We start from the raw sequence: 16,435 nt of genomic DNA, 5'->3' as shown, positions 1-16,435 counted from the left end.
AGTGTGCGAGTAAGAGAGAGTGCGTGCACATCCACCAGGCGAGGTCAATACAGCAAATGAAAAGCAGTATGTCAGTGAGATAAGAGGATTAGCAGTCACTGAGACCATCTTCTCGTCAGCTTGAACCCCCTCGCCTCCATACAGGCAAGAGATGGTGCAGTCCAGCAACTAAACACCTGCTCAATGATTTAACCACCCTCTGCATAACGCCATCATAGTGTTATTATGCGAGAAAACAAATGATATTTCATGCTACTTAGCTCAAGATTGCAGCTTAAATGAGATACAAACTATTTGTATTCAGAATGTCTTACATAAAACCTCTCATTACATGGACAGCCTCAGGGCCTGGTTTATTAACACCAATAATTTACATGTGCAGAAAAGCAAAATACTTTGCAGATCATAATAGTGCTCACAATAAATGCACTAACACGCTCTTTCAAAATTCTTTCAGAATGACAAAGGAGGCAAAATGTATTCATGTAATATCCAGGTATCATTTCGCTGCTTCCATAGAAAGCCAAGGACATATACCACAGTCTAAAGCTGCTTGAGGCCAGTAACCCTTTATGCAGTTATACAGCTTAGTTGCCTCTGATTAAGACTGGACAGTTTTTCATACTTTCCAACGATCTCCAATTATCACCATAATAGATAGGTATTAACTTGAGGATGTAGCTGTTCACTGATTAGTTCTGCATTTACTAAGGCCATTTTATCCTGAGTTATTTCATAACAAACAATTCAATAAAAAAGTTCAGTTCACTTACATGGTTACTAAAAAAATAAATCCATCATTTAATGAATGTTAAACCATCAATCTAACAACAACTGCTAAATGTTAAATGGTGCTACCTAGGAGAGATGTGCTGGTTGGCATTAGCTTGGCTAGCAATGATAACATCTTTACCACATAGATCTACATACATTGATGCTGTGTTGGGCTCAGCCAAGCATATCGACAGCGCAGCCATTTTGAGGCAGTCAGTGTTGCTGCTGGATTCAGTACCATTACAGAGCTTGAGTTTAAGAAAGGTACTGTCCAAAATTAGACTATTTCAAGAATAGTGCACTCAGAAAGTGGGAGAGGATTATATAACGGAGGGAATGCAGCGATCCACGCTCATGTTTGTGTGATGTTTATGTGTAGATATAATTATGTGGTTGGTAAAGCACAGAGAACTTAGTGGTGTGATTGTTTTACCCTGATTTTAAATTAACCTTATTTCATTTAATAGCCTATACAGGGGATGTTAACTTGATGTAATACTTATTTATTTACAATCATTGTTAATACTTTGTAAGCATTGTAGCCAGGCAAGTTCTAGCATTCCATAATCTGTGTAGATATTTTCCGGGTTTTGTGAAGAAAATGTCCTTGAACCCTAATTATTAAAAGGTTTGTAACAATCATTAGCTTGGAAAATGTTAAAAATACAGTTATAAACACTAAACTGAGACAGACAGGCCTATAAGCATTTAACTGAGGCAGGCAGACAGGGACCGGGAAAAGCAGGCCCAATATTTACATATATAGGATAACGTGAACTCTATTCCAGACACAAAGCAGGGTATTGTAATGAAAGGAGCCATTGTGATAGGAAAAAAAACACCTTGAAGATCAGAAAGAGTTAGAAACTGCTTTTACAGTAAAAGTTAGCTGGGAATAGGAAGGCTAGCTGATAAAGGTTGGTAAGAACCGGTCTTTGAGCCAATTTAATCAGAAAAGGTTGCAAACAGAGAGGACAGGGAGGCCTGATAAAACAAGGCAGAGAAAATTTATTTAAAAAAACATATCTTGAGTTGGGTGAGAAATAAGGGTTCCTAAGAAAGCTAGGAAAAACAGTTCTATTGGTATCCAAGGTGATTTCAGGATGTGTCAAAAATAGGTGGAGCGATGATCTCACCCCCAGGAGGGGTGATAACCTTGCCCAAGAGTGGTATAAGACGTAATGTGTTTGGATTGTCTGTACATTTTGGCTTTCAGGCGCCATTTTGTCACATTGGAACTAATAAAGAGGGCCTTTTCTTCCTTCGAACCGAACCTGTGGCTGAAAAGCTACCAAGAGCAGCCAATGAAACAGATTAATCAGTCTGAGAATGATAACAAACCAAATTTGGTAAAAGTTGTTAAGTTGGTAAAAGTTAAGTTGGTAAAAGTTATGGCCATTTTAATTATAGGAACTCATATATATATATATATATATATATATATATATATATATATATATATATATATATATATATATATGATTCACCACAGAACAGGTTTGATCCTGACCGAGTGATAATGACACAAATCTGAGTCAAGCGACAGTTGTTGACAGAAAGCCAAAGTTAAACTGTTATGTGGTGTTCGGATATGTAACTGTCTAGCTAATGTTAGCCTAACAACCCAGTCACTGCCACACACCACAGTACAGGGTTTGATTTTATTAACTTGTGCAGCACACAATAAAAACTTATGTCTCATGAGAGCAAATTCAAGTGTCTGATGTTGGAAGGAAAGCAGAAAAACATATTCTGCGGTATTTGGAGCTGTAGCCTGCTAGCTAAACTACAGTTAGCTTATTTAGCAAGCCAAAGGTGCTATGCATAACTTAGCAGCAGTTAACATCTACACAAACTACAGCTACAGCAGTGTTTCACCAGTACAAAATAACACTTAGGTTTAATCTGGGTCTGGGAAACATGCTCTAATGTCTGTAAACCAGTCTCACATCAGCTGGCTGCAAAACGGCCCAGTTAGAACACAAGCATTAATTTGTTAGCCCATAAATTCACAAGCACCTGAGCAGCTCACCGTTACTCAGATAGCAGCAAAACGCTTACGCAAGGAAATCCTCTCAGTCCATTAGGAAATACCTCCAGAAAGAACCGCATGTAAAAGGAACTGCACAGGAGTTTCCAGTGGAGACGATGATTCTGAAATTGGTATTTGGCCAAAATTGATTTTCATTTATTGCGGTAATGACTCATTTTTAATTAATCATATAACTCAGGCTCTTCAGATTAGATGGGCTGAGGACTGTCTGAATGAACCTCTCTGGGGATTTTAACCTGATAGACGTAAAAAACACACATTATCAACATTTTATTAGAGCAGTTGACCATGGCCAATTTTGCTGAGAGTACATGCATTATTTGCCAGAGATGTTCACTATTCATCACAGTGGTTTTGCCACAAGTACATGACACAAGCAAATGCAACAAGACACTGACATTCTCCATCTCCTCAAACAATTTTTACCCATAGCTCAGCAGTATTCTGACCACCACAGCATAAAACTAAAAAGGACAGGTCAAACAATATGGAATATCTGCAGTAGCGTGAGAGCACTCTCACACTGTGACATAGTTCAATTCTGATGGACTTTTACTTTACGTAGAAAAGTACAGAGAAGAGAATTTGGAAAAGAAAACCTCATCCCTTACCTTAGTGTGCAGTTTGGACAGCTGCTTGTCATCCAGGTGGGCCTGTGTGTAAACACGTCTCTTGTAGCGAAACTGTAAAATAAAACAGTATCACAGAATTTTAGGAATTGTACTATTTGTCTCTTAAAATTATGTCTCCTAGAAAAAAAAAATGTAGAAAATATGAATGAAACAGGGCCTCAATTCATTTCTTCATGCTCATAATATAACTTCACATTAGTTTCATAGCCGTAACTGAATAATAAGTCTAATACTTTTTGCAATTATTCAATATTTTACAGTAAATAATTAATAGGTATTAAGAATAATAACTGAATAAAAATGGATGAATAAAAGTTTAAGGGTTTAACTGACATGCCATGTTTGTATTCTGTGTTTCCAATGATTTCTGTACTACTATGGCAAATACTGTATACTACTATGGCTACATCTAAATTCAAACCCAATCCTAAAGGAATGGTTCATCAAATATTCAAAATTACACAAGCTTCACCTTATCAAAGCACAGTGGAATGGCCAAGACACATTTATTCACTTAGTGGATAATATGGCTGCCCTCCAGGCAGTAGACTGGGGTTTGATTCACTGCCCAAGAAGCACTTCATACTCTACCAATATTAGGCCCTGGGCAAGACCCCTAACACTACTTTGCGTACCTCTGTAAAAGAGGTCTGCAATCCTGTGTGACCCACTACATAATCTTGCAGTGTAGCGCTAATTTTCAGTGTCAACCGCAGGAGCAGGCAGTTAACCATCCCAGAGGTGGCAAGAGCAGGACAACAAGAGGAATCCCGGGAAAAGAATGAACAGCCAAAAAAATAATAATGTATATATACAATATCTCTTAAATCTGAGCATACAAAAACCATATCAAACAGTAGAATCCTGACAATGAATAAACTCATTCTAGATAGAAGTTCTTAAATAAAATAAAAAAATACAAAAAAACAACAGTCCTGCGCAGACCTCTTCTCTGTAACATGATCAAAACCGTAAGTCACTGTGGAGAAAAGCATCTGTCAATGCATAAATGTAAATTTGATGTCAAAGTACAAAGTACTGCACTGGAGCTACAAGGCCACTGTAGATAAAAAGGAATAGTCCACCCTCATTACAGAGTCACAAAGCCTATTATATTTGCCCTGAAACATCATTGCAAAACTAAAGAAGCAAACTTTGGATGCTTAATGTGCATTTTTGGGCAACTGGCTATGTTTGCAGTAAGGGGAAGATTGAATAAATTTGTCAAATGTATGCATAAAAGTCAGTATTTTCACTCATTTCTACCATCCCTGGGACATTTAGGCCCCATAAACAGCCAAATATGCAAACCCTCCCCGGCACACACCAACGTGGCAGGAGGTAGTGAGATGATATGACAGACACTGAAGACGTGAGGAGCCAGGGTAAGGGTGAGTGATATTTGCATTACTCTAAAACTAATCACAATAACAAACATCTTTCATTTATACTCCAAATGACAAACAGCTGATTGTAAGTCAACAGAATAAATAAAAACTAGGGATGTGCTATTTTAACTAGTGACAAAATGGTATGCACTATCTCTGTTTTCGCAGCTATGTCTTTAACACCTCCTTGGCAGCACACTCACGGTAAGGCACTCATGTTTTCGAGTAGCAATATATAACAAAATACTTACTTGCAAATACAAGTAAATATATTTAAATATATTTAAACATATTTAAACTCGATTACCTGTGCACATCCCTAATAAAACCACCTACTTAACAAATAGACAACAAAAAAAAAAGCTATAAGCTACTTTAATCAAGACCACACTAAACAGCCAAAACAGATGCTTCTGGAAGATCTTAGCAACTGGAACGGACTTTCTCCCCAGCACAGACATCATAGCTCTGCATGATACAGTCAAAACTGTGGTAGTACGATGACATACTAGCACCATGATTACAATATGCCTTTCAATATATTGACCGGGTGACATGAATATCTCGACTCACCAAAACATCCACAAGAAGCTGATCTGGAAACCTGACTGGTCGAGGTCCTCACAGCACACAGAAAAACATTCTATACATTTGCATATTTTTGCCTTCTGCAATATATCAGTTTTGCAAGGCTCAGTATCACAGTGACAAATAAACAGCAGGACTCACCACAGAAGCAGGGTGGTGTGTTGTGTCTGTCTTTTGCCGATTGCAATAGTGGTACCAGTGTGCCGAGACCAGAATTCTCAGCACTACCCAGAATACCTCTGTCCTGTACCTGATGGCCATCAGGACCAGAGAGAGGCAAAGAGTGATAGAAAATTTGGAATCATGCTAAACACCCTTAGCGCTAACAACATATTCCTGCTCATACTGCAGACAAATCCAGAATACAATCAGTTCTACTGGACTAATCAACGCTGCTGCACTGCCCACTCACGTGAACAGGCTCAGTCCCACAGCCTCGCGGCCTGGGCCGGTCCCGCAGCTGCCCAGCCCTCTCCCCTCCCATGACAGAGGTCTACCCGTTAATTCATCCATCCCAATATCAACTCCCCTCGCCCTCCCAGGGAGCTGCAACTACCCACCCAGTTCATCTACCCATCTATCCGTCTCCTAATCTCTCTCTCGCTGGCTGTAGCCCTGTAGGGGAGCACAGTTTGTCAGTGCTGTGTGTGCTAGATCTATAGAGCAGCTGGTGTGTCGATAAATCCCCTTCTATGGCATAATGGGAACTATAACCATGAAGCTAGGCTTCCACTGTATGAGGCGTGTCACTGCTTTGCCATTGGCACTGATGGCAACGTGTCCAGTTGTGGCCCACTCACGTGGACTGGCATCCAGTCATACATAAACACACAAGGGCAAACACACAACACGTGGCATTTCACTCACATTTGGCACTTTAACCGTGCACTGAGTCTAGTATTAGCATTAGCATTTGACATCAGTCATGAATATGTGTCAAATTCAGAGCCATAAGCCACTGAAAGCAATTCAGTGTTTGGTAGAAATATGGAGAAGGCATCTCATGAAACATACAGAACACTCCAGCCCTTGCAGCTTCATACATCTCTCACCCTCCCTCTCTTTCTCTCTCCCTCTTTCTCTCTCCCTTTTTCTTGCTCTCTCTCTCTGGACCTACAGTCTTAATTAAAGTGATAAATCAAGTGAAATGACAATAGTATTCCCCAACTACTCTGGCAGAGGGAAAGAGAAGGGAGAAAGGAGATGCCATTACAAATTCACAGACAGCTACAGCATCAAATAGGAAACTTCTGGTAACACACACACACACACACACACACACACACGCATACACACACACACACACACACACACACACACACACACACACACACACACACACACACACAGATGCACGCAGCACAGTTTTTGTTAGACATTGGCTTTGATGTTCAGTGTGATGTTATCTGTCGAACTGTCATATACAACCTCAAAAGAAATATCGCTTTCACTAAATGTGTATATGTCTGGGAATGAAAACATGCCAGCTGCAGGTCACATTTTTGCAATCAAACTGCATGACCTGCTTGTTGTTTCTCAAACAACACGATGAATGAGAGAAATGGTGGAAAAGTGAGGGGTTTGGAGTCATACAAGCTGAGAGTGTACATACAGCATACAAATATCCTGGGATTGTTCTGATACACAAATGTCATGATACAATATAAAGGTGATATAGAAGTTTTGTTCAAGAAGTTTTGTTCAAGAGTGCAGCGCCTGGTGGCAGCTAGCTCCCTTACCAACTTTAAACAGTGAAAGTAGCGACGCATTTGTGCAATTTTTTTCAGACCAAGTACAAGTATGTTTTTAGTACCTGATGACTGATATTGTAATTAAATAGTCGAAATCTAACTAACTTTAAATGGTGTGCATTAGCTAGCTACATTACAATTTATATCTTGGATCGAGTGGCACTGTAGTTGATAAGAGAGGGTTTTGTGCTATGTCACTAAAGTGCTTCTGTACAGCTATAAGTGAAATACACTTCATAGTTTTGATCTCTGCCCCTCATTCGCCTTTTTCAGCAATAGTATATGTAGCACAGCGACAGAAAGAATGACATCCGAGGCTAATACATCCGAGGAGCTCACCTGTCGAGTTTTGTTATAGTCTTTTTGGCTGGTTGAGCTGTTACTGAATGTCTTCTAAAGTCAGGCACACACTACACAATTTTACAAATCTTTTTGTAAAAAAATATTTATTTATTTGGTGACTCACACTGTATGTTTTAATAGACCATCATGTATGGGCAATGTGCATGATTTATTTGCTCAGCCTGCATAAAATGGTCGGTCCAACTAACATGCCACATGAAACATAGCATTTACAGAAAAAAAAAATTGTACAGTGTATGCATGGCACAAAATGCCAAGGCGGAATACTTTAAGTGGCCAACAACTTGGCATCCGACAGCCATAGTGGCAGCATCACTTTGCTGTGTGAGCAGACCCTCGTTCAGTGCCAGCTTGAGTTGCTTGTTAATTAGCATGGCAGCATACAACATACTAGGCTTACGTCACAGTTGGGGATGATCTCCAGCACTTCAGCCCAAGTTCTCCCCTCCCTCAATCAGTCTTCCCACACACTGTTACCACATATAGCCAATCGGCTCTTTGCTAGCTGGGTGTGGTGTTTAAGGCACTTGTTAATATGTTTAAGGCACCTGTTAATCCATTTTTTCTCCTCTGAAAGTGCAATAAGTGCTGGGTTCTTTAGTCGAAACATGTAAGGCCACATATCATATAATATAATATAATACTGAGTAAGCCCAATAACTTTCAAAACTACTTCACCTTACATTACATTCTACTGCAGACATGTTCATGATTTTTTCAGTATCATGGCGACTTGTATCTCAGTATAACACGCTGATGCAGCTTGCAAAGCTATTGCCACACACTTTCCACATGTATTTCTGTCAATACAGACAAGTTGTCATCAGTTAGCTAACCAACAGCACTCTTAAGCTGTACAGAAAATACTGCACATTTTAGTCATGTCACACGCAGCAGCCTCCACGTTACAGCTAACTTAGCTGCTCTAAAGTAATAAAGTAAATTAGTCCCCTTTAGTTCTCTTTCTGTGCTTTTTTTCTGTGCTTATCCATCATCAACTACATCCAATTACATCACTCTATCGCCCAGGTCTAATATGGTGTCAAACTTCCTGCCTATACCACCATAAAGGTCTGCTCCACTCCTCTGCTTTGTCACTGGAGGACTCCTTGTGGTTCAGATGTGGATTTTTTGTGGAATAAGCACCACTGTCTGAACACTTAACATGCCTAACACCGTGTTAACATGCGGGCAGTAAACAGATGGCAACAAAGCACATATTCCATTGTTTTCAACAGTGATGGAAAAACTGCTAGAATTCAACATTTCCCAGTTTTCAGTTTCCCCAACTTTTGCAGTGGACTCCAGCAGGGAGCTAATCTGATTTTTTTGGGAGCCATGAATGCCAAATGTCTCACTGACAAGTCCAGTATTGTACATCAAAACATTTAAATAGTATCTTTTGGCCCTTTTCTACCTTAAATAAGCAATCAACACAGCTAAAGCTCTCCTCTGGTGATAATCTGTTTTCAGCATTGATGTTGTCACCATGCTACAACAGCGTTTTAGGGCCACTGTTAATAAAAATAAAAATAGTAGACTTCGAGAATAAAGTCGTAATATTTAGAGGAAAAAAAAGTCATTATATTTCAAGGGTAAAGTGGGCTAGCTGTAGAGGGGCTGCTTTGGGGTCTCTGTTGCTGTACTGGAACCCCGGAGTTCCACACACTCTTGTATCCTTGTGAATCGATAATTTTGATTATCATTCTCATTGTCTGTGAAACTTCATGTCCTCTTTGAATGGCACAGAGATGTAGTCCCTAACAGCCATGTAGACAACACTACCAGCAATTCTCCTTTAACATAACAGACAGACAGTGTCCTCTGAATCCGTCTGGCTCTTTATTCTAAATAAACAGTTTCCTGAACAGCCATTTCAGCAGTTTCTTATACTAATTACAGGCTGGTGTTGATGTGCCAGGAGAGACAGGGAGACTTGAATATTTTTTTATGGGTGAAATCAATATGAAAGTATAACTTCACCAACTCACCGCCCCTCATTTAACAAGAGACTTTGGCCACCATATTGAGCTCTTTCCTGGTATTAATGCCACTTTAATGCCGTAATTATGACTTTATTTCTCACAACAGTATTTTCTTGAAATTGTATTAATTTTTTTCTCAAAATATAACACTGTATGACTTTTTCTCTAAATATTATGACATTTGTCTCGCAATATTATGACTTTATTCTCAAAGTCTACCATTTTTATTTTTTTTAACAGTGGCCCTAAAACATCGTCTTAACATGCCATGCACTAAGAGGCATGTAAAGTGTTTTTTTTAAATAACAATATGTAAACACCACTTAAAACCACAAAAGATACCAATACAGTCTCTGACAGATTGTATCATTATGTCTCACTTTCATGTGTTTATTTATAGTCTTGGGGACCGAACTGTTTAAAAGGTAGTGCTTAGACTTTCTGTATATTAGCATTTATTCCATTTTGGATTTTTAATGTCGATACATGGAGGGACTTCAGAGGTCAACAAAGCCACAGCAACAGGGCTACTGCCCAAGAACACCACTAAGAAAAAAAAAGATTATCTTTCCTGATTGAGTTTGAAAAAAAACATTTAGCTTTTATAATTCCTGATTTTAGCAGGTTTCATATAAAGTCAGGACATTTTTGTCCTGAAAATGTACGCATATACAAACATACATGCACACACACGCACACAAAGATGCTCACACTCGCATGCACACACACCCAGACAGCTCCTCCCACCACACACACACACGCACATGTAGACATGCAAAAACTCTCACATGCACACATATACCCAGACCTCTCCACATACACAAGCATGCAAACATGCACACACACATACACACAAACATACAGCCAGACAGACAGAGAGTCAGACTCAATAACACAGCAGTGATATTAGGCAGTGAAGACAGATAAAGAGGAGAAAAATGTGTGTGTGTGTGTGGGGGGGGTGGGGGGGTGTTCTAGTGATCTTACCTCCAGGTATGGTATAGGGGTAATGGCTGGTAGTGGGTACTCCTTCAGTGTGCGCTGTTCATCCAGGAATTTGCCGGCTTTACCATTGTATGCAGGCTGGAACAGGCCGTAATTCAGCACATCTTTCAGGCTCTGGTTCAGTGTGCAAAGGATGCGCTGCTTAGACAGCCAAATTGGTGCCTCTACGTTAAACTTCATACATTTCTACAAGAGAAACACAAACACATAAAATAATCAGACACGTAACAGTCAATGTTTCACTTCATATGTATTATGTTGAAATACAGACAAAAAATTAAAGGCAAAACCATATAAAATGTACTGTTTCATTACTGTGATCTGCTCATGATTTGGAAATTTGTGACACAAAATATTACTTCTTACCTGAATGGCTAAGTGATACTTTTTTTTTTTAAAGAAAGTTACAAGAAAGATAATGGACTTGTCATGAAATCAAAGATGTAGATCATTGTGTATGCTATATAAAACACAAATTCAATCAGTAATACACTTTGTGGACTAAAGTATCGAGACACACCCCTTAGTAAGTGAATTCAGGTGTTTCATTCAGTTGCATTACCACAGATGTATAGCATCAAGCACAAAGCCATCCAGTCTGTCTTTACAAACATTTGTGAAAGAGTTAATTGTCTTATAGAGCTCACTGAATTGGAGCATGGTACTGTAATAGGATGCCATTGCAACAAGTCCGTTTGTGAAATTTCTTCCTAGATATTCCACAACCAACTATGAGTGGTATTATTGAGAAGTGGAAGCATTAAGAAACTACAGCAACTAAGCCACAAAGTGGCAGACCACATAAAGTTAGAGAGCGAGCAGCTGAGTGTTGGTCACCAACTCTCTGCTGATACAATAACTGCAGAGTTCCAAACCTGACATCCCTCTGGCATCAACATCAGCACAATAACTGTGGAGCTTCATGGCATGGGTTTCTAAGGCCAAGCAGCTGCATGAAAGACTTACTTCACCAGTCACAATTCCAAGCATCAGATGGAGTACTGTAAAGCACACTGCCACTGGACTCAGGAGCAGTGGAAACATATTCTGTGGAGTTATGAGTCATGCTTGTTTATTGGTAGCCTGATAGATGTGTCATGCCAGGAGAATGTTACCCATCTGACTGCATTGTGCCAGCTGTAAAGTTTGGTGGAGGAGGGATAATGCTGTGTTTTTTTTTTTTTTAACCGGGGTTTGGCCTAGACTCCTTAGTTCAACTGTATGCTTTTAACTTTGTGTGAACAGTTTGGGAAAGAACCTTTTCTGTTCCACCATGACTACAAACACATAAAGCAAGGTCCATAAAGGCATAGCTGGGTGAGTTTGGTATGGAAGAACTTGACTGGCCTGCACAGAGCCCTGAACTCAGCCCCATCAAACACCTTTGGCATGAACTAGAATGGAGATTGTGAGCCAGTCCAACATGAATGTCTGACCTCACAAATGATTTTCTGGATTAATGGGCAAAAATTCCCACAGACACCCTCCAAAATCTTGTAGAAAGCATCCCAGAAGAGTGGAAGCTGTCACAGCTACAAAGGGGGGACCAACTCCATATTACTACCTATGGATTTAGAATGGGATGCCATAAAAGCTAAATGCATAGGTGTCACAATACTACTGCCCATATAGTGTAATGGTAAAATTTTTGTCTGTGTGTCAACAGTTAATTTCACAACATGACAAACACAGCAGCCTGGAGAGAGCACTTCACAGTGGCGAATTAACTTTTGAAACACACAATGATCCAACCCATGTGTGTTATACAGAGGCTGAATAAATAGGTGGGGATACCATAGACACATGTCTTCTGGACCATAATATAAAATATTAAGGACAGCATTTTATTGTTTTACTATGTGGATAGCCAATGTTCAGCTATGACCTACCACAATCTTGACTGAAAGACATGAACTTGATTCCACAGTTGGCAATGAAATAGTGATTGTGAACATTCAACGACGGGGAAAAAAGTGGATTAATCCCATGACACAAAAAATAGTCACTTCACAGTTTCTTTACCACAGTAACGTTCACAGATGAAGCCATTAAAGCTCATGTTTAACAAACATATTTCCCAGAACACTTCCAGAAACCCCTCAGAGAAAATCCTCAGACTGGATTAACAAAGTGAAACATTCAGGTAACTTTCAGTTGCTTGAAACTTAAATTAAATTCACAACAGTTGCGGACATCTCAACTTTGTAAAACAAGTTTCACAAAACTGCAAATCAAAACATTGTCATGAAACAGTATTTCAATTGATTGAGTTCAATCAACATGTCATGGACAAGAAATTAAAACAAAGGATGGTCTCTTAGAATAATGTCACTTTTGGCTAGTGACAAGCACTCTTACCAATCTAGCTAGCCAGTTAACATCAATATGACAGCTGGCTAGCATTCGTTCTTCTCTGCTAGTCTGCTGTTCAGTCATCAACATAGCTATGCTATTCATTTTTCCTCTTGTCAATTAAATAATACAAATATGCAAATTGCACATTACAGCTTTTTTATATCACTGGTTTGATATAATTTATGAAACACAAAAGTTGATCTTGCTAACTAGTAGAGTACCAATGTGTTTCATGCAGCTTTGATTATTTTTGAATTACTTTGTGTATCTCAAACTGGGAATTATGTGTCACACAACTTGCAATCCACAATCAGTTACATGAAAGGTCCACTACATAAAGCCAGCCTCACACATGATGTCATCCAAGAGAAATCACAGAAACTGTTAATACAGTCAGAAAGTCAACACCACTGAAACAGTAGTGAAAACTGAAATCTACTAAGAGTCCTCGTCATCTGTGCTCTAGAAATCAATAACACATCCATCAGTGCAGCTGCTTCCTTTGAAATTCCCAGGAAACAGCATCTCCAACACTCACACAGCTCACACACCACACTTCAGGAACTGACACACACAAAATCTCTGCCTGCAACCTCCCCTCCACTGAAGATCTGAACAAATCCTATATTTAAAAAAGGCAAATCCAATAACTGCCCTTCCTCAAATATTTGTACATCAAAAAAAATAAAGAAACAGCAAGAAAATGAACAGGTTCTTTCCATGAGTAATCAGCTGCACTACCGCTATTCACACCTCCCAACCTATATTTAATTGAATACACTACAAAGACAAGATATTTAATGTTCAAACGGATAAACTTTATTGTTTTTTGCAAATATTTACTCATTTTGAATTTGATGCCTGCAACACGTTCCAAAGAAGTTGGGACAGGGGCATGTTTACCACTGTGTTACATCGCCTTTCCTTTTAACTACACTCAATAAGCATTTGGGAACTGAGGACACTAATTGTTGAAGGTTTGTAGGTGGAATTCTTTCCCATTCTTGCTTGATTTACAACTTCAGTTGCTCAACAGTCCGGAGCCTTTTTTTTTGCACTTCGTAATTCGCCACACATTTTCAATGGGAGACAGGTCTGGACTGCAGGCAGGCAGTTGTAACACATGCAGAATGTGGCTTGGCATTGTCTTCTTGAGATAGACATTGCTTGGATGGCAGCATATGTTGCTCTAAAACCTGTATGTACCTTTCAGCATTAATGGTGCCTTCACAGATGTGCAAGTTACCCATGCCATCCGTTACAGAATGATGCCGGTTTTTAATGCAGTGCCGCCTGAGGGATCGAAGGTCACAGGCATTCAATGTTGGTTTTCTGCCTTGCTGCTTACTTGCAGAGACTTCTCCAGATTCTCTGAATCTTTTGATGATATTATGGACAGTAGATGATGAAATCCCTAAATTCCTTGCAGTTTCATGTTGAGAAACGTTCTTAAACTATTTAGACTATTTGCTTACGCAGTTGTTCACAAAGTGGTGAACCTCGCCCCATCCTTGCTTGTGATTGAGCCTTTCAGGGATGCCCCCTTTAGACACAATCATGACACTCACCTGTTCCAAATTAACCTGTTCACCTGTGGAATGTTCCAAACAGGTGTTTTTTGAGCATTCCTCAACTTTCCCAGTTCTTTGTTGCCACTGTCCCAACTTCTTTGGAACGTGTTGCAGGCATCAGATTCAAAATGAGTTTTACACAACATCCCAACTTCATTGGTATACACTCCAAAAGTATCAGCAAAGCTGACCATCACAACTTTGAGTTTAACACCCAATTCCAAAACCATTGCCATTAATGTGGAGTTGCCACTTCTGCAACTGTAACAGCCTCTACTCTTCCGAGAAGGCTTTCCACAAGCTTTTGAAGTGTTACTGTGGGAATTTGTGCCTATTCAGTGAAAAGAGCATGTGTGGGGTCAGGCGCTGATGTTGGACAAGAGGGCCTGGCTCGCAATTGACATTCCAATTCATCCCAAAGGTGTTCAGTGGGGTTGAGGTCAGGGCTCTGCGGAGGCTACTGGAGTTCCTCCAAACCAAACTCATCAAACCATGTCTTTATGGACCTTGCTTTATGTACAGGGGCAGTCATATTGGAAGAGGAAAGGGAATTCCTCAAACTGTTCCTATTGTTGAAAGTATATAACTGGTATAAAATGTCTTTGTATGTCCTAGCATTAACATTACCCTTCACTGGAATTTAAGAAAAAAGTTTCAGACCATTATCCCTCCTAGACAGCAGCCTCCTGGCACCAGCCAAGCCCAGAGTCATCATAAAACTGCTAGACAAGCGTGATTCATTGCTCCAGAGAACGCGTGTCCAGTCGCGGCATGCTTTACACCACTCCAGGCAAGGTTTGCCATTGCGCATAGTGATCTTAGGCTGGCATGCAACTGCTCGGGCAGAGAAACCTATTTCATGAAGTTCCTGACACACAGTTCTTGTGCTGATGTTGCTTCCAGAGGCACTTTCAAACTCAGTAGGGTTTGACGCAATCGACAATAGGTGATTTGAACATGCTATAATTAGGAGGCGTGTCCACATAGTGTATAACTCATCAATATATCGGAAAATATAAGTAGGATTATCAGGCCTGTATTGGAATTACAGTCAGCAAATGCAATTGATTTTTAATTGGGCATTTTTATTCTTTCAAAATCTTTCAAATGGAGCACAGTGGATACCACTATAGCCACTATGTTTTGATTCAGAGTCCAGACAGGAATGCCGCTGTGCCAATAAGAGCTAGACTTTCAATACCTCTGTTGTGAACAGCTCTACATAAGTGTCCACTAAATATTGCAAAATAGCCTATATGTAATTAGCATTGTCTGATTTAGTTGTGTTATGGCCATGTAAAATGAATCTTTTTGTTCACTATAGTTCATATATAAATATAGTATTAGCTTGTTGAAAACCAAAAGTAAAAATATTACCACTGAAATTTCATATCAGTGCATCTCTAAAATGTAAAGACCGGGCACATAAGTCCAGTGTCACACAAGCCATATTCTGCTACCACTTTGAATACTGACTTAATGAAGTCTTTTGTGGTGAGCAGCAGCACATATGACACTGCAGATTCTGATTATATTTTAACACGATATTCTTAAAGTTACAAAGTGCATTTTACAGAGTTAATTTGTCCCAGGACAAAAAAACACTTGCAGTTTTAGGAGCATCTGGATTTCAGTGGAAGTCAGTGGGGATTCCACATTAAGCAATTACATGTTTTGTTTACAAGTATTAAATTAGTCCATAGAGCAAGTTCCCTTTGAATCAATTTAAGCAAAAGATTATTCTAACAGTTGATCTTTGTAATTCCGTTGAGCTCACCGGAGAGAGGACAATTACACCTGCATATGCTTTAATTACCTCAGACACCAAACAAATGTTAAAACTACAGTGTCATTCCTCTCGGAGACTCCACTCACCACTGCTATCCACAAAACTATTCTGAATAAACCAATGAGAAAAAACAGATAAGGAGGAAAGACTTTTGTTTTTTTACATAACATTTACTACTATA

General features: G+C 39.4%; 1 protein-coding gene across 6 annotated transcripts in view; it reads right to left on the bottom strand.

Annotated features, from left to right (window-relative positions):
* shank3a (SH3 and multiple ankyrin repeat domains 3a) overlaps positions 1-16,435 on the bottom strand; it is a 284,439-nt gene that overhangs the window by 224,870 nt on the left and 43,134 nt on the right. For all 6 annotated transcript variants that reach the window (XR_001858864.2, XR_005130467.1, XM_037539957.1 and 3 more), the window contains exons 2-3: positions 10,522-10,725; positions 3,439-3,510 (exon numbers count right to left, since the gene is read on the bottom strand). Coding sequence is in view for 4 of the 6 variants with exons in the window: in XM_037539957.1 (XP_037395854.1) it covers positions 3,439-3,510; positions 10,522-10,725 (276 nt within the window). In the remaining 2 variants the exon portion in view is untranslated. The remainder of the gene's footprint in view (positions 1-3,438; positions 3,511-10,521; positions 10,726-16,435) is intronic.

The sequence above is a fragment of the Pygocentrus nattereri genome, chromosome 7 (genome assembly GCF_015220715.1).
Source record: "Pygocentrus nattereri isolate fPygNat1 chromosome 7, fPygNat1.pri, whole genome shotgun sequence".
NCBI lineage: Eukaryota > Metazoa > Chordata > Actinopteri > Characiformes > Serrasalmidae > Pygocentrus > Pygocentrus nattereri.
This window is presented reverse-complemented; position numbering and strand designations above follow the sequence as displayed.